We start from the raw sequence: 19,348 nt of genomic DNA on the forward strand, positions 1-19,348 counted from the left end.
CTCGGCATCCTCCCTAGTCCTGGTGGCATCATCTCACACTCTGTGACCCGAGCTCCCCCTATCCTGGTGGCCATGGTGCTCCCCACGTCAAGCGCTCTCTCTCTCTCTCTCTCCATGTTGCAATTCTATGTTTCAATTGTTTCAATCGCTTTAGAGACATGTTGAAGTTGAATCATACGGATGTTGCAAAAGTAGATCGGGGGATGTTGCACTTGTTGCATATGTTGCAATCGTTTAAGAGTCATGTTGCAGTAGTATGTTTCGAGTGTTTCAGATATTTCAGCAGTAATGTTTCATTTGTGTTTTCCGAATGCATGTTGCAATTGTGTTTATTTGATATTGCAGATGTTCTACACATATGTTTGCATGTGTTCTATTCGAATGTTGCATATGGTAGCAATGGATTTTCAAGTGTGTTTCAGGTGTGTTTTCTAAGTGTTTCATAAGCGTGTTTCAAGTGTTTCAACTACTTTTAGGCTATGTTGCAACTATTAAGTTTGGATGTTTCAAAATTAGATCGGTTTCTTCTTCCACCTTGTGCTGCGTCATCTCTTCTGGAGCCGGCAGGGCATCCGTACGGACGAGGGATGGGCGATGGACGCGATGAGCGAGCCGGCAGGGCATCTGTACGGAACGAGGGATGAGCGGTGGACGCAATGGATGAGCCAACATGGCGTCCTTACAGATAAGGGATGGGCGGTGGGTGCGATGGGCGAGCCAGCAGGGCGTCCGTACGGATGAGGGATGGGCGGTGGACGACGTGATGAGCGAGCCAGGGCGACAAGGGATGGTCGATGGGCGTGGTTGCGTGCGGTGCGGGTTTTTTTATTGAAAAGCGTACGCTCGCGATTGAAGTGGGTGCGGGCAAACAGAAGTCGCGTCCGGTCACGTCCGGACGCAGGATTAGAGCCGGACGTCCGGGCGCTAGACTTGCCGAATCAAGAAGGCCCGTTCCGCCGCCACCCGGCAGGCAGGCGGAGTGCATGGGTGATGGACTCACGCATGCATGGGTGATGGACTCATGGGTGCACGATGCACCGGAGATTCGTCAGCATGCCATCTTAGACGTACGGTATGCCCTTCCCTTGATCCCATCTGGCATCTGCCAACACGCAAGTACGCAACGGTAGACGGTAGGGTCCAGTCCAGGCTCCAGACCCCGCCCCCAAGGACGCGCTGCCCCCGTGCTGAATCGCTGATCCAGCTGCTGGTAGGAACTGGAACATGATGCTCCCGCTTCCGGCGCTCCAAATACAGCCGAGCAGTGACCAGTCAGTGACCGGCAGGCAGGCAGCAGCTAGCAGCGTAGCACGGTACCGGCCCGGCCGTGCCCCGGAGGTTGCGAGATTGGGTTGAAGCGTTGCACTCGCCGCGTGATCCCAGCCAAGCCAGCCGGGCATGCGCGACGAGTAACTGGGGGCAACGATGCGCGGCGCACGTACGGTTCCATACAAAGATTAGTGCGTACGACGGCTCCGGCCCGTCGCCGTCGTGACAAACCGCCACTCGCCGGGGGCGCCGGACGGCATCGCGCTCATTCCCATGCCCCGCCCCCGTGCATGTTATGACTTTATACGACGACGTGAATCCGTCGCTAGTTGGCGTCAGCCGCATCGGATGCCGACCTAACGAGGCCGACGTTGTCGGGTACTCGGCGCGCACAAAGCCGAGAGGTACGTACGTGCGTACCGTACTCGGCTGGATACCACAGTAGCAATCGGGGAGCAACCAACCAAAAATCCAAACGGGCATTGATGCGATGGGCACCTCAAACGGCAGCTGATAGCAGCATCGGCGTCGCCCTTCACCTTTCACATATGTTGAGCGATACTATGTGGGGGCGGCAGTAGCCACTAGCCCACTAGGGGTTCCAGAGTTGGGATATCCCGCTCATGCCACAGGGATTTATGATACTACAAGTAGTTCTGTCTCCATGGAATGTAATGATGCGAATTGAGAATCATGAGCAAAGGACATTCAAGCAAAAAGACGCAGCTTTCTCATAAAATATTCGGAATGACAATGAAAACATGTAGGGAGCACCCGCCCCCAATTTTGAAGAGCTCCGGAAGCATGCCCTGGAATCTAATCCATGCCAATGTTTTGTTTTTGACCTAGAAAGGAGCGCCCGTACTACGTGAACTCGTGAAGTGATCACGCTATCACGTCACTGGGAGCAAAAGCACTGATTGAACAAACGAATCAACTACACAAGGTCTGTTGCTCAAATAGTGTCATTGCATTGCTAATCATTTGCATTGCACTACATCCTTAGACAATAGAAAGATGCCCCTACTATGCACAAGGCTAGCACCACCATCAATCCATCTCACAAAATTGGGGCAATTCAAGCTAAAAGAAGCAGCTTTTCTCGTAAAATATTCGGAGTGACACTGAACATGTAGGGAGCACCCGTCCCCATTTTCATAGAGCTCCCAAAGCAAGTGTGCCCTGGAATCTAATCCACGCCAATGTTTTGTTTTGACCTAGAAAGGAGCGCCCAGCTACCAATACGTGAAGTGATCAGGAGGCTATCACGTCAGTGGGAGCAAAAGCACTGATTGAACAAACGAATCAACTAGCACACAAGGTCTGTTGCAGAAATAGTGTCATTGCATTGCTAATCATTTGCACCGTACTACATGCTTAGACAAGGGAAGATCGCCCCCTAGGCCCCTACTATGCACAAGGCTAGCACCACTGATAATTCATCTCACAAAATTGGGGCGGCATATGGTGTCAGTTAGTTCCTGCCTCCTATTGAGTAGCCAAAAGCAAAAGAGATGAAGGATGCAAAATGAGACTCACTAGCGTCAAGACTAACTAAATTAGATCTTTAGCTGATTAGTTTAGCTGGGTGGCGATTGCCTCTCCAGAGATTCGAGATATACCGAAGTTCCTATGCTTTCCGTCTGCCTTGTTGATGAGCTTGAAGCCCCTCGAAGGAAGCTGATTTATGAGAAGGGTTTCCAGCTGGCAGGCAACGCTCTTGCCAGGAACCAAGATGTATAATATCGTAGCATCCTGCATGCCTTCCTTCGATCTGTGGGCGTGAAGGCGCCCCAGAAGATCATCCGTCTGCAGGCAGAAAAGGGTCTCTGTCAATGTCAACATTTTATGGCACCACAGAGTGACATCTGAGATACTGGATAATGCAGAAAATATGATTAAGAATTTACCTGTCCAACATAAAGCTTGTTGTCGCTTCTGATAATCACATAGATGCTAGACCTGCCAACAGTGGAAGGTGGTGGTTGCTCTCTAGCACCTACAGCAACACAGACCACCTCAACCAGTTCTGGGATGCTACTTTTATTGTAAAGATCCAACAGTTTTTTCTTGCATATCATAGTAACAGCACTCTCAACTTCCCTCCGCAACGGCTCAAAGGTACCAGGCAGAATTTCTAGTCTGTATTTCAGATATTCAGGCTTCTCAACCAAGCCATTTACACTGGGGCTGTCATTACGAGGCTCATTGTGGACCATTGATGCGGTCTGCTTGTTATTTGTACTCATAGTCAAATATAGCTCCTCAGCCCTTCTGATTATGAACTCAGGCATGCCTTCCCTCCTGGCTGTTTGAAAAGCAAGGCTTTCTCTACAGATGCCATCCATCAGTTTCCATGTTGGATGAATGCACCCGTCGACCACTTCAGTTCCCATAGCTTTGAAATCAGTAGTGCTGAGTGAGAGAGGCAAGTCAAAAATCCCATGCAGGTGAGTTGATATGATGCCTAGGCAGCCAACATTATCCAGCCTTTCGATGATGCTACCAGCAATACAGGTTCCTTTTGCAGTTTCTGTGCCCCTACATATTTCATCAATCAGGACAAGACTCCTAGCAGTAGCTCGGCTGACTAAAGCACGTATCTCCGACATTTCAATCTGCAAATAACAGGAAATCAAAACAAAATATTTACTCCATAGTTTATGTTAGAACAGTAGAAGCCACAAATAAAAAACAATGATCAAGAATCAAGAAACAAATAATCTATCATATGTAAAGTGGGAGACAGATGGTTAATACGACATAATGGCTTATTTCATCCAAGTCAAAATATAAGAACAGAGGTAAGCTTAGTTAAAGTTCAAAAAAAACATGAAATAGTTAACAAATGTGTTGGAGAATGAGTGTACCCAATTGGTGGAAAAGATAATAAGGTTGGACAACTATAAAGCACCAAAAAATAACCAACCTAATTAGTTTACAACAGCAACACCATAAATTAACAAAAAAAATCCTGGTCTTAGGATTTTCCTGGTCATTTTTTGTTTGTAAAGGGGCACATTTGTTCACCTAAAACCCTGGTGTGTGTTTCAGAGGGGTTGGTGTTTGGCCCTCCCTTTGTATTTTATTTCTCTTAATGAAATGACACGCAGCTCTCCTGAGTTGTTGAGAAAAACATTAAAATATTTCAGCAGTTCAAATTCCATTCATGGAAATAAATAAGGTGTTGCAATGTGAACAGCATCGACATCCATTTGAAAATATAACATATCAATGGCACAAATTGGACAGAAGAAATGTAAAAGTATACAAAATCAGAACCTGAAATGAACTTTTCCCATCGGCTGGGCTATCGTAGGCTTTCATATGCAGCATAATGGAATCAAAATGCGGGATTACAGCTGAAGTTGAAGGTACCATCAGGCCACATATTCCAAGCAGCGCAGCTGCACAGACTGATCGCAACATACTAGATTTACCACCACCATTTGGACCAGTAAGAACAAATAAAGAGTGCATGTGGACATCATTCAATATTGCATTTCCTTGATTAACATCAAGCCAGTAAGGAAAGAGTCCTACTAAATCCATTGCATTTGAACTTTCCTCTGCAACACAGTCCTATACACAAGTAAAATCAAGGTTGTAAGCAGAAAATTTTGTAAGCAAGGAATGTGTCATCTGGAAAATGTATAAGTATAAATGGCACAGCTCAAGCCTGGCATCTTCTAAACATGGCTGGTCGAACAAAAGTACAAGACTATGTCAATTCTTCTTAACCAAAAATAAGTACAATAATTTGTAGTTAACAATTTATTGCCAGGCCAATAAAAAATTGCAACTCCTCCTATAGCACACTGAAGGAAAACTTACTAGCCACTAGACTGACTCATGGTCGATAAGAAAACCTAGTTAAACTAGTGCAGAAGCAATACAAGATACAACAGTGATCATCTCATAAAAAATCCAAAGGCGACGAGTTATTAAAAAGTACTCCCTCCATTTCAAATTGTAAGTCGTTTGACTTTTTTTACCCCAAGTTTGACCACTCGTCTTATTCAAAAAATTTGTGCAAATATAGTCAAATTTAAGTCATTCTTGAAGAACTTTTATTAATAAACTAATACACAACAAAAAAAGTGATATTTTGTACAAAACTTTGAATAAGACGAGTGGTCAAACTTGATATTAAAAAAGTCAAACGACTTATAATTTGGAATGGATTGAGTACAAGGAGTTTCGATTAAAATAGAATTGGCGGATTATGCATACGAACTATCCTGACATAAGAAATGGTAAGGTCCGCATAATGGCCAGTCAAATTTGAGAAGTTTCAACATCCTAATGAACTTAAGAGAGCATGAATTACAAAGTTTTCAATTTATAAGAAGCAGTTGTCATGTCTATGTAAGATCCAAAACTTCAGATAACAGTTGTCCCTCCATCCAACAATGATCAACGCATAAGCAAAATATGGAATTGTCTCGGGTTTTTGTCGCCAACTCTGATCAGCATATAACAGTTCGGCCACATGGTTTGTATTGGGTTTTGTTGCTTCATCAGTTCCTATGGATATGGAGTTAATGTGATGCACAGGGGCAACAAAAGTTGCAGGGAGACGGTTTTGCGCAGGGAGCAAAATGCGTTACAGGCATCACCTATCCATGGTCTCAGTGCGCATATGTTCATTTTTTTTTCTCGAACGCACAGAAGAGTTGTGTATCATTATATCATATTATTAGAGGAAAAAGGAGTAAGGAACCTTGAGTACAACACACACTAACCCCCAGCTTATGGATTACATACTCGCCTGTAATGATTACAAAGAAAATTGACCACGACCTAAAAGAATTACTACTCATTGGGGGCTAGAGCATGTTATGCGTTGATCAATCTTGGATGGATGGAGTATATGGTTAAAACAAATACAAATATATAATATCATCATACAAAGTTGAAACCTGTTGTAATTGGACTAGCATATGCATGAATAAAAATGACACATGGTTACTTACAAATCCATAAAGAAACATGACATGAAGTAAAATTTGGCATCTAGGATAGCAGACACAGTAACTCATTGACTACTTCCATGGATGGATGGATGGACAGAGGGAGGGGAAAGTGAACTCAAAAGTTCAGAAATATGGTTCAAAACATAACCTTTGACAAGGGAAATATAGTAGGAAGCATCCAGCCTCTTCTCCGAGCCTCACTGCTCAAGATACAAAAGAAAAAAAAAAGCATGAATAAGACCAGTGTGCAAAGACAAATTGGCGGGCAACAATATAATCAGTTGCAAAACCAAAAATGTTCTGCCTTGCCAAATACCAAACAAAAAAAAATCCCCAATAGGCTCTGAGCCGCTGGCAAATATTTAAACTAAATAGAACATAGATACACCCCAATGTCAGGTTTCATATTGCAGCATAACAAGAAATTCAACAAGTTTCACAAGAAAGCTCATTTTGGTGATCAACTAGGCAGACGGCTCATTACTGATACCAAAACCAGGCTTTTGTGCGAAACCACCAGTCATTTAATCATCATGAAAATGATTAATTTGATGATCATTGGGTCAGATGTATATCCCAAGTAAGCCCACAATAAATAACGAACTATGACTAAAAGCAAGGACAAAAAGAATCACCTAACATGACCAAAAAGTGCTTTTGCAATGATGAGCAGTGTTGAGCAAAAGACAAGTATGTTAATTTTGTCCTGCAATTCACTTGAAAGCCCTCTCAACAGCTCAACAACTTTATTTCTTGCATTATCACAAGCTTCATGGTACCTGAACACACAAACATCGGTGTAATTAATTATTTGTCCTAAAATGTATGAAAGTAAGCTTAATGTAGGATGCTTCTACTGTGTACTAATCAACATACTACAGTACGGTTATTCACATTTTTTAAATAAGTAGAACATACACACGATAATATAAGGCTATATAAAATCAACTAATGAATGTAACATTTTCATGAGAATTATACATATTTTAATAATGTGGAGTGGCATTTTCCTGTGACCACGGCAAGGTTTCATATAGCCACCCAACTATGCAATGTTCAACCAAATTGAATTGGTGCAAGATCGCTGAAGTGTTTGTTAAGTCAGGTTGTAAGATTCTAGCAGTTATAATGTGAGGCAGTACCTGGCTAAAGCATTCTCAACTTTGCTTGTTGTAAACCATTCCTCCCCAACCTTTCTGCCTTTCGAATCAATTGCAGGCTTCAGTTGTTTTATTTGCTGCTCACCAGGTGTGTTAGCCCATACAGTTGGTGTGAATCGCTTTCCTTTAAACCAAACAGCTTCATGTTCTTTTGCATAACAGATTTCTCCTTTCGAACCTCCATTTGAGGACACTACAGATTTCACCCTTGAAATAATTGGCATAAAATCTTCAATGACCTAAAACCACAATATGCATTAGCATACTGCCAAGCAATTGATTGGCCCAAGGAAATGCGAATACAAAAATCATGCCGCATCCTGCTAATATTGCAGCATCATATCCCACACTGGAAACCATGGCAGTGGTTGTAGACTATTCAATAACTTCAATATATAGATGGCATCAAGGGATAGTGAATATATTTAATTCTATGTAAGAAGACAAGAGCAGGAAAATTTTAAATGAAGAAGGATTGCTCAAAAGTCAAAACCCACCGCAATTGATAATGCCTCAGCAGCTCTATCAACATTTGCAAACTCTTCTTCAGCATGGATTCTTTTCACACGCCCCTTCCAAGATGACTCCATATCATTGAAGAACTCCTTTGGAATATATTCCAATGAGGTTATGGCCTGATCACTTTCAACCCCTAAAGAAATCACTTCACCTATTCGTTGTGAAATAATGCTACATTCGTTCATCTGCAGAAGGATAAAAGGAAACGTTCCAGATCAATAATGAAACAGAAGGGAAACTCAACTATATACAAAATAAAATGAGGGATATAAAAAATATCATCCATGTACACCACATGTATATCAAAGAAAAAGATACACAAAGGAGCACAGCAACAAAAGTGGTGCATTACATGCAAAATCTAAATTATGAGAAGAAACTTTAAAGTTTCAAATAGCACTTACTAGCATATCAGCTTCAACTTTCAAACCAGTAGCCACAGAACCAGGTACCAGCAATTTGTTCAGGATTGCAGAAAGCTCAGCATTCCTGTTCATGAGCATAATCTCATCAAGGACATTTTTTATTCTACAAAATTCAATGTGATTGACCTCTTTAGACTCAAGTAGCTTCACAAGCTGCAAAATCAACATAATCAGTATTAGTTAAATAAATGAAACAAAGTACAACACAAGTAGGAAGCTGCTACATGAAATATTGCTGTCATGAATGTCAAAGGGTCAAAGTGAAATGGATTAGAATCCAGGATAGCATCTACATCGACAAGCATCAGCTAACAGCAGATTGAAATAAAATTTGAAGGAAAGTAGTAAGAACAAGAACCATAGGATGCAGGCTCCGAAGGTTAACAGGATGTTAACAATCAATTGAAAAAAAAAAGGAAATATGTTCACCCATCTAGTGACTTTTGGCTCCATGTGGCATTGAGGTAATTATGATGGTCTTGCTTGTTGTAACTCCTATTTAAAAGTGATTGGGTAACTTGTGATCTAAGTCGCACACATGATTTCTCTAAATCTATATCTATATCTATATCTCTTATAATCCTAAACCCCACTAGCTATGTATCTCAACATGCAAGGTGTCCACCTCAGCGTGTCCACCTCAGCAATGCAATATTACATGCAATTAAAATCCACTAGCACATGCAATTGTAATGTCCACGTCAACATGCCACACATCCACTAATCTGCGATTCCCACAGCAACACGCGGTGTATGTTTCTAGTTTAATTCGACTTGACATAATTCACAAATGACCTTCAATACTACTTTGGTTATTCCCTCTAAATGCATGCCAAATCTCTCATAGGATGGTGGATTCAATGCATGAAACACTTTGCACTAATATTATGCAGACATTTTTATATGAACACAGGATGACCAATTGACCATGCAAATCTGCTTTGTATTGGGCTATTGGCTCTTGGCTGCCCTTGCAATTAGAGCACAATCAATAGTGTCATATAAGACAAAGTGTCAGACATGCTACCTTGGTCAGTGTATAATACCATATGTCAATCAACAAAAGCAGAAGAGCAAGTCCGATATAAAATGGAGGAATGGTATAATTACAGTGAGTTAGACAAGTTTTATGTATGATTCTGAGGAAGAAATAATGCTGCTAGCTGTCCACTTTTGCTCTAAAAGATATAATTTCTATAAGAGGCAACGCTGGCTAATTGATTGTCGCTCTTTGGTCATATATATAAGTAAAAACAGAGGAGGCACTTCATGCAAGGCTGGCCAATTTATTGTTATATTTAACTGGCATGAGGGTCATCAGGTCATGAAGCTGCTAGGGTCAAAACTCAAAATTCATAAAAATATCAAATTCAGTTCTCAAGAATCAAATTGTATCAAAGGCAAATAATTCATAGGATAACTGATGGCACAATTGTGCATATTTTCTCCAGGAATATAAGAAGCAACCTTTGCTGCTGATATGCAAGTAAATTCAGGAACAGAACAAGTTATGCTCCCCATAAGCCTGCAAGCCTCTGCAACAGAGTTATAAATGTGTCATAATCTAGCAATAGAGCTAACATTGCCATCAAAATGAGTAAATAAAAGTTTTTAAAACATGATACCAAAACACAAGCAGTTTTCTGGAAAGCAGGGAAACATCAAAAGTACAACATGGATGTTTCTCAAACATCCAAGAATTAATGTTGGGATATACCCAGAACAAAAGAATCTAAAACTACATCACAAACCGAAGCTCAGAGCCTCAGACCCTGAAATTAGGCAAACTTCAACCATAAGCAAATTGTCCTGATGATCCCACAGTACCTATGCAACATTAACTTAGGTTTAACAAAATAACTCGCATGTTCCACATGTGAAATGGTTTTCTAACACAGCGCTGCACAAAGACAGGAACGTTTGTTTTAACTTTTAAGTCATAATATTCAAATAAACACAATGTAGTTACAAAGAGGAGAGTGCAAAGATTCAGCAATCAAAACAAGCTAAAGATATATGTAGTGCTTCTCCTTTGTATTCCCTTTTTGTGAAACCACTCATGTACCATATTTAATAATTTGTACACACAAATTGAGGTTCTTTAAAAATCAGATATGTATTTTTTATTGCACGATGAACTTAATGTTCCAACTCTCAAGCCAGGCTTTCCATGAATGAATTACAACTTTTGAGGTACCTTGGACCGCTGCCGCAACATCAAATGATGGAGGATTAAGAAGAAGATCTCTAATATACCTGCACATAATAATACAAGGCACATCTCACGAACTAAAGCCAGCCCACATAACCATTGAATTGAAAAAGCCATGCCAGTATCTTATGTAAACCCATCCCTTGTGCCATAACACAGTACATTGCACGATGACACAGTTTGCACAAAAGACCAGTTGCAGGGCACTGTAGAAATTCTCAAGTGATGTCTAACACTACTTTAAAAAGTTCAGTAGTAAAGTTTGAGGTAAGAAAGTTGTTTAAACTGGGTTTCATAACAAGTAATTAGTGCCCAATTTTTTTAGGTGCCTGACCAACTAACAGGTAGTGGAATTGATAACAAAATATGGGTATTTGTAGGAAACTATTGCCTACAGGAGCAAAAGAACAAAGCTTTTGAACACCTAAATTGACTTGCTAAAGTGAGAAGACCATATTTCTGTGAGTCCTCAAAACAGGGTGACACAAAAAATGGATTCGTCACCGGTGGTATCAAACAAGATTGTACCATATCCCTGAATAGATTGCATAAACAGATAGTGATGCTCTATTAATTGTCGTGAATTAGATTTAGTGGGTAGGTCAGTTGTATACCAATCAAGTTTCCTTATTCAATATAGGTGGGTTAAAAATTGAACAGAACCCTGGCCAAAAATTTAATGAGTTATCTGATTATCTCAATAACCAGCATGGAAAGATCTTCTAATGAGCTGGATTATTGATTCAACAAATAGCCACAATGCATACATTGATGGAAGCCCGCCACAACTTGAAGGGAGTGCCATTTTTAGCAAACTCGGTATTCCCTCAGTTGGTATGACTCCTGTGCATGAAATACAGAAATATTAAGATACATCAACTTCCGAAGGCTCTTTAAAAAGATCAGCTATATTAAAGAAACCTGCAGCATACCAATTTGAGTAGCAGTTCCAAGATAAAGAGGTTGGGGCCTGCCTTCCAATGAGACGGTGACATTGCGAAAAACAGTTTTCTCATCAAGGCCATATATTTCCCGTACCTTGACAAATTAAATCGAGTTATAACTTATAAGAACCAATATATAAAGCTCAATGAAAAATACAGAATAGACACTAGCAAGAGGGACATTAAAAGCTCCATAAACTCAGTAAAACCGTTCTAACACATGAAAATGAATCAGACCACAGACCACACATCATCAATGAAGAGAATAATTCCAATTGCAATTCCTTAGGGACCATTTGGGAAGAGGTTTTGGGATCCAATTTCTGCGAACTAAAAGCTGGAAAATCCTAGTCAACCGACCTCTTTCAGGTAAACCATTTGAGGCTTTGCTTCCTTGTATTGTAGAACTTGAATAATGTTGATACTCGGGTCTTTTAGACCCTTTGTAATTTGTATGGTTGTATTTACTGTAGGTCCATACCTTATGGTTTTCCTAAAATGATAATAAGATACAAGTCACAGACCTTGCATAAAAGTTCTTCAATAGGTAAACCATCAAACCACTCAAAGGACTTCCCACTGCACTCTCCCCACAAGAGCCCTCCTTCACCGAATTCACCCCAGCGTGATGTCCCTGCAAACAAATGACAAAATATATTAGAAAGAGCAAAGTTCAAAACCATGAGAGATACTGATTGGATCTGTGGATGCATATCATAGTGCTAATGAAAATATCAGCTCTACTTCCATGTATTATAATACTGTTCTTATATGCAGAACTTATTGCATCATGCAGCAAAGAGATACCAATGAAATATATTAAAATATTTCTAGCATAAACTAATTCCATAATACATGTAGAAAATGGTGTTGACACATAACTGGTTTGCAACACATCATATATGTTTCAAGAAACATTGAAACAAAGCTCAACTGTGAAAAAAAAAACGTTATTCCATGTATTATTAATTCTCAAAATTTTAGTGAAACATGGGTCAATGGTTTCTTCTGAAATTGAAACAGACAATAACAACAGCACAAGTTAGAGATTCTGATATCAGATTCCAGAATACTTGTTTGAAGATCAAACAAATAGCAGAAATAAAATTTGCTCAAGAATACAAATCCTGACCTGAAGAATTATTCTTCAAAGAATTGTGAAGGTATAGATGATGATAACGACATATGCGGAGCTTAGTAACAATAGCCTCTTCTGTTAAGCCCTCCTCAGCTGAATAAGTTTTCATTGTCTCTAGCACAGATATCAAGCAATAACCTTTTGCAGAATGTGAAATCCCTGATGAATGAGAACACCATGATGTACTATCTCAAATCAGCATCAGTGGCCTCATAAAATTCAGTATTTGACTTGGGAATTCAAAAGTTGCGAACACACAGAAATGTTGACATACTTTAAAAACTTAAACCGTTAAACGTCACATATACCTTCCAGGAACACAATAGTGCAAATGTGTTATAGGGAGCTAGATGGGTCACAAACACAGAAATTTTATAGCAATGTATATATTACAAGATATTTATATTCAATACCAGCATAAGAAACTATAAGAAATCGCTATATAGATACAGGGTTATCTATCCAAAATTCATTAAAAATCAACATATTAACCAAGAAAATGTATTAGCAATCCATATAATATGACTGATAGGCCATTCACCACTCCAATTTTATGCATGATGTCATTTACTTTCTAGTAACACACAGTGAATAAATGTGTAACATACTAACATCCTGTACAGTAAAATTATATGAAGAATAAAGTGACAAGATGATTGTCAGCTAAAACAGAATGGAAAGTTTGGAGTTACTGAATATAAACATACAAGCAAAACGTACCAACAACAGGCATCGGATCAGGGAACTCTACATCATGGTCTACTTCAGCAAGACCAAATACATAAGGACTACCAGGATGGGCATGCCTGTAAGAAAGAATAAGCAAAAACTTTAAGATAGAATTGAATAAACTATCAAACAAGAAAGAACAGAAGCAGTGTAAGTTCTTGATATTGCAAGCCAACTATCAATTTTTTTTCTCGAACATGAATGAGAGCTCCATATCTTTTCATTAACAAACAAGAAAGGTTCAATATTTATAGCACAAGACACCAAAAAACACACAAAAAGAGATTTCATGTGTGCCAGTGAAACAAAAGGAGAGATGGACACTAAAAGATTACAGTCTGGACCATAGTTATTTTGTGTAACTCCTTAGCACCTGCAGCACACCATAAGGCGCCTTCCACTGAAATACTTATTATTGCCAGTCATATATTTGGCAAAGTCCAATTGACACTGCAATCATCAGCGCAGGCCCACTGGAGCCTGGACGTGAGGAGTATAGAAGTATATTGCCCACATGTTTTCGATAGCTTAAGCTTCAGGTTAAACTAGTCATTGCATAAAACTCAACATGGTAAGAAAGACAATAAATCTGCATATGCAACATGGTGAATGCAATTTTAAAAAGATCCACTTCAAGTCAATTTATAAGCCTAGCGGAGTCCAGATGTGAGGAATGGTGTTGAAATATATTAGAGCATCTCCAACAGGGATCCTAAACAGGGCCCCTATTCTACTTTTTTGGTGCCATAGCAACCAAAAAAAAATCAATAGGGCCCCAAATCTTCCCCCCTCCCTACTTCTTACCGGAAAAAAAAAATCCCCGCACCAACTCCCTCCTGCGCATCCTTTTTTGATCCTCTCCCGCACCCTGTTCCCTCCCACCATGCTGCCACTGAGGCCGGGCCTGCCCCTCCCCGTCAAGGTCCTCCCCACCTGCCGTGCCACCACCAAGGCCAAGCCTGCCCCTCCCCATCGAGGTTCTCCTCCCAGCGAGCCCCTCGTCCCTGACGAGGGACCAGAGCGGAATAGGAGAGGACAAAATAATTAAAAAAAAAGAGTAATGTGACTGACAAGTAGGTCCCAAAAAAGTAGGGACCCTAATTTGAGGGCTACTGCAGGAGTTCAGCCCAGTAAACAAGGCCCTCAAAAGTAGGAGAAACCCTCAAATCACAAGTAGGGGGCATTGTTGGAGCCATCCCCCCATCAAGCTGGGTTAATTTTTTGGTAAATAAGACTTCATGTCGTGGGTGAATGTATTTGAGGACAGCAAAGAAAACAAACAATTAATTCCTCATCTTTGTTGTGGACTTTGATGATAGTTACAATAAACAAGTATGCATCACAAGGACGAACAATCATGCACAATATGACACAGTTATATACATGAAAAATCTTATGAAACTCCAGACCAACCTGCTCCTGAATCTACCACCCAAGTATTCCCCCTATTATAAATGGCTGCAAGGAATTCTCTCCAGAACTTCTGGATATGTAACAACATCAAAGGTAGGTACAACCTTGATAAAACAGCAGTAGCAACAGGCCAAATTAAGCAAGTTGTATTCAAGACTCATATTGAAGAGCCTATGCACATACCAAAGAGTACTGTATCAACATTTTGAAACAGTAACTCTACCAAATATCACCCATGCCCCAGAAGAAAATAAAAGTGCTTAGCACAATTTCTAAAATACATTACAATATATGTGCTATTACCCAGAAATAAATCGACTTTTCCGGGAACGGGCTTGTGTTGGGCCTTGAATTTCCTCAACTATGCACTGCAAGATTAAATTATCAGACAAAATAACTCAAAATGTCAACAACAAAACTAACATCAGGATGTTGAGTAGTAAAGCTTACTTAAAATGCAAAAAATAATTGAAACAAAATCAAAATGCATAATCTACACTGCATAGTTAAAGACTGCTCATAACTGAATAACTTGTAAGAGGAATGGCAGAAATATTTGAGCAATGTCACCCATAGGCAACCAAGTCACATTCACAATGTATGTTAATGGTCATTCCACACGAACTTTTATAATATACATGATCATCAGAGCAAATCATTTGTGAAAGCTCATTTCAATTATCTGACAAGATTTTCTTCTTAATAAAATGACATACAGTTCTCCTGCATTGTTTGAGAAAAAAATTATCTGACAACAAATTTCTGCCATGCAATGAGTGAAAAAAGAAGTAAAAGACAATCAAGTAATTGCATCCTGACTGTTGTATAAAACCCAAATAAGCTTGCCACTACAACTCCAGACAAGCTTGCCACAACTCCTACAGTTGCAGAGCACTTATGGGTTGTTGGAACAGTTATTTTAGTATTTTTAGAATTTACAGACATTTACATTCATATGTTACAGCAAACAATGAGTATCAATGAATGCATTGTGTCAGGCAAATGGGAAATGACTTTACCACAGAATAACCACATCGAGTCAAATCATCCAATGTCTGCCGTAAATTCTGCAAGTGAAATTCTTCAGTTACTTCATGATACTACTCCAAATACTAATACATTAGTGACTCTCTAAGAACTTTGGTAGCAAATAAAAAATACAGAGCAGAAAAATGGTACACAATAGCATACCACGACTGGACACCCAGCTTTAGGGATACTGTCAGAACGCAAACCTCCAAAAGGATTTAAGCCTGCATGCTCTACGAGAATACAGGCATCAAAACCAATAGCTTCATAGAAGTCTCCTACCTGAATAACAAAATCATCAAATATGATAAATTGATATTATTTCCATTCCAGTATCATAAAAACCAATTCAAAACATTAATGATTTTTGATAAAAGGTCAATGTACTTAAATAAATTTCACATATTGGATTGGAGAGAAGAAATTAACAACAACAGAGAGCAATATAATACTTCTGGATGCTATTCTGATAAAATGCTGAAGGTGAGTCCAATTATATTGAGGGCTGTGAGGTAAAACAGATAGAATGTATAGTTATATGCACCACTAGTCGCAAACTGAACACAGCGACGTGTGAGATGGCAAATACCGAGCAAAGTTCATATGGCACGGTAACACATGTCACACAGATCTCTGCTATAGGTAGCATAGATGAGATGATTATGACAAGACATGTCAGTTTTGGCAGCATTAAGATTTTATTTTCCTTTCACCAAATCTATAGAATACTGGATTTTAATTCAAGGAAAAAAATCCAAAAATACAAAACTTAATAGAAAGTTGGATTGTAACATACTCTGCAAAGTAGAACCTCACGAGGAAATTTTGATTTAAATAGCAAAATCTCCATGTTCAGGGTTCCATCTTTCAAGCTGAAAAAAATAGTGCCAGTATAGTGTCAGTGATAATATCATATTAACCTTTCATCTTTCAAGATAGAAAGAAAAAGGGCATAATTATGTTAGTGACACATAAAGCATATACCTCACCTTCCATTTCTTAGATTTGGATCCAACCCTAATATATTTGAATACACAAGCCTCTGAGTCAATTGTACGGATGATGGTTTTCTGCACTTCTCCATTTTCTGAAACATCAGATAGTATAGGATCAATAAATAACAGAAGAAACAGCATTGGTGCATGTAGAGATAACAGCTGTTTGCAAAAACCTCTTTCCACCACATGATATGCGATAGCATGCTTTCATCACAATATTCTCCCTGTTTGTTAGCTTTCCTAGACGCCACTGAGATGCCTCGTGAGACCTTCCTTGGCTTGGACCAAGCCCTCCGGTCGAATAGCCTGGAGCAAAGGATCATCAAGATTATGAGGCAATGTAAATGGATCAGGTCATGGTGCAATACAAAGAGATTTCAGGTACATGGGGAAACAAGTTGCCACCTATCAAGTCATATTACACATCTGTGCCATACCAAACTGAATTGCATGTTCCTTATTAAGCTACGAGGATCAACATAAATACAATTCAAATTCTATGCCAATGATCCAAATGCGGACACGCCTACTTTACTCAGAGTTTCAGGCCGCTCTAATCACGCAGTAATCAAGTTAGTTCTCGGTATCCAATGGAATAACATTCTTTTAGCGATTCGCTCAAAGCATCCACGAAGTCGCTTAAAAACAGCTCACTACAGTGGCCGCACTCTGAATCCGCACCAATGCCGTCGGATTAAGGGGTTCATGCTCAACGGCGTACACAACCAAAAAAAAAAGGGGAAACCCCCGGAAAAACAATCCCCTCACAGGACACAGGAGGAAAAAAACAGACTGAAACGCGTCCAATGCCCCAGATATAGGGTAGTAGGGAGACGGCGAAGCTCACAGCATGGGAAGAGGAGAGCAGCGCGGGCGGCGGCGCCGGAGGATGGAGTCGGCGAGGGGGAGCCACCGCGGCGTGGCGGCCACGAGCGAGCTCACGAGCACCCGGTGCATGGCGCCGGCGCGCCGGCGCGGCAGAACAACGGGGGGCTAGTGCTTCGAGACGCGCGTCTCCGCGCTGGCGTCGAGTCCACGCTGGAACTGGAATGGCAGGCGGCGTGGGGCGTGGGAAGTGGAGGGCGAGAGAGGCGGAGCGGAGGGGAGAGGTGGGGTTTTTCAGGCGTGTCGGGGCGCGCGGGCGGCAGTGAAGGAGGCGAACTGGGGGGAACCGCGGAAGACGCCAGTCGCCACTCGCCAGGCCGCTCCCAGGCCGGGAAGGGGGAGGTTCCTGTCGCACGTTTCTCGGGGTAGTGCGCACGCCTTTCGACTCTCGTCTGACTGGTTGGGCCCGCTGGGGTCACGGGCTCACGGTTCCCGGGCTCTGGCAGGCCCAAGCCGCCCAGGAGACAGGAGCGTTTTGTGTCCCGGTGTTTAGCTCGCAAAAACGAAAGTTTTTTTTTTATATTGTAGTATATTTATAATTATAGTAATTAGTGTTTAATAATAAACTAATTATATTTAAAATATTCGTCTTGTAAATATAGGTAAACTGTACAATTAAATATTTTTATTATATTTAATACTATATACATGTGTTCAAATATTCGATGTGATTAGACGAAAAGTTGTAAGAATTCTAACTTGTGAGACAGGTTTGTCTTTATGGGCTCTATTAGCTTGAAATTATAAGTAAAAGTTTTATTATCAAACAACAGTATTTTACTCTCACAATAAATTAACATCAGTTACTTTTACGACTAGCCGCCAAACAGGGTGATGCTTGTTCTAAAATTTAGTAGATGTGTTTGATTTTCTAATCTCTGAATATACAGATAATCTTATACGGAGTACACCCTAAACTATCAAATACGAGGCAAATCACAAACCTAGCCGGGTTTTGAGGTTAGTTTTAACCTAGGTGGCACCGTATGTGGTGCCACATCAGCTCTAGGGAGATAAAAATTGAACTACATCAATAGATTAGAGCTTTTATTATTTTATATAGTCTTGAAAATTTATACATACATTTAATTTCAAAAATATCTATTTTCCATAAAATAATATATTATTTTAGAGCATGGAATTAGAAACCTTGAAACATGGTTTAATAATGGAAAATGTATATAAATTCTCTTAGCTAAAAAAACTAAAATTAAACCACCGAAGATCCAAATTTATACATACACGATCTCGAGTCGTGTTTGCTTAATCGTGGTCACGGGTTGGCCGGTCGCGGAAACAAATAGAGCCATAGGCTATATACAATTTGTATTTGAGTCTCCAGTCTTAATACATAGTTTCATGACACAGTTATCAAGACTATAAACTAGGTAATCGAGCCATAAGAGTTTCATGGGGATGAAACTCCTCTCTCATCTAACGAAACTCCTTCATTTAATGACCCTGTCAAGTCAGCAATTTTGCTTATGTGGCATCTTATTTAATGTGCATGACACTCTTATGAAACATGCATTGAGACTGGCCTTATCACCTTGTTAGGCTAGTCTCAATGCATAGTTTCATGGCACAGTTACCAAGACTATAAACTAGGTAACTGAGCCACATGAATTTTATGGGGATGAAACTCCTCTCT

At 40.2% G+C, this 19,348-nt stretch overlaps 1 protein-coding gene across 1 annotated transcript; it reads right to left on the reverse strand.

Annotated features, from left to right (window-relative positions):
• LOC8060224 (DNA mismatch repair protein MSH1, mitochondrial) lies at positions 1,997-18,024 on the reverse strand. The gene is made up of 22 exons (XM_021463459.1): positions 17,660-18,024; positions 16,986-17,118; positions 16,804-16,901; positions 16,611-16,686; positions 15,977-16,096; positions 15,805-15,852; positions 15,089-15,153; positions 13,364-13,449; positions 12,638-12,802; positions 12,030-12,139; positions 11,494-11,599; positions 11,329-11,404; positions 10,547-10,605; positions 9,817-9,884; positions 8,329-8,502; positions 7,903-8,109; positions 7,388-7,644; positions 6,881-7,024; positions 6,394-6,445; positions 4,552-4,851; positions 3,180-3,887; positions 1,997-3,078 (listed from the first exon to the last, which is right to left on the reverse strand). The coding sequence occupies exons 1-22, from the start codon at positions 17,767-17,769 to the stop codon at positions 2,845-2,847; spliced, it is 3,396 nt and encodes a 1,131-aa protein (XP_021319134.1). The 5' UTR covers positions 17,770-18,024; the 3' UTR covers positions 1,997-2,844.

Source organism: Sorghum bicolor, chromosome 6 (assembly GCF_000003195.3).
Source record: "Sorghum bicolor cultivar BTx623 chromosome 6, Sorghum_bicolor_NCBIv3, whole genome shotgun sequence".
Classification (NCBI taxonomy): Eukaryota; Viridiplantae; Streptophyta; class Magnoliopsida; order Poales; family Poaceae; genus Sorghum; species Sorghum bicolor.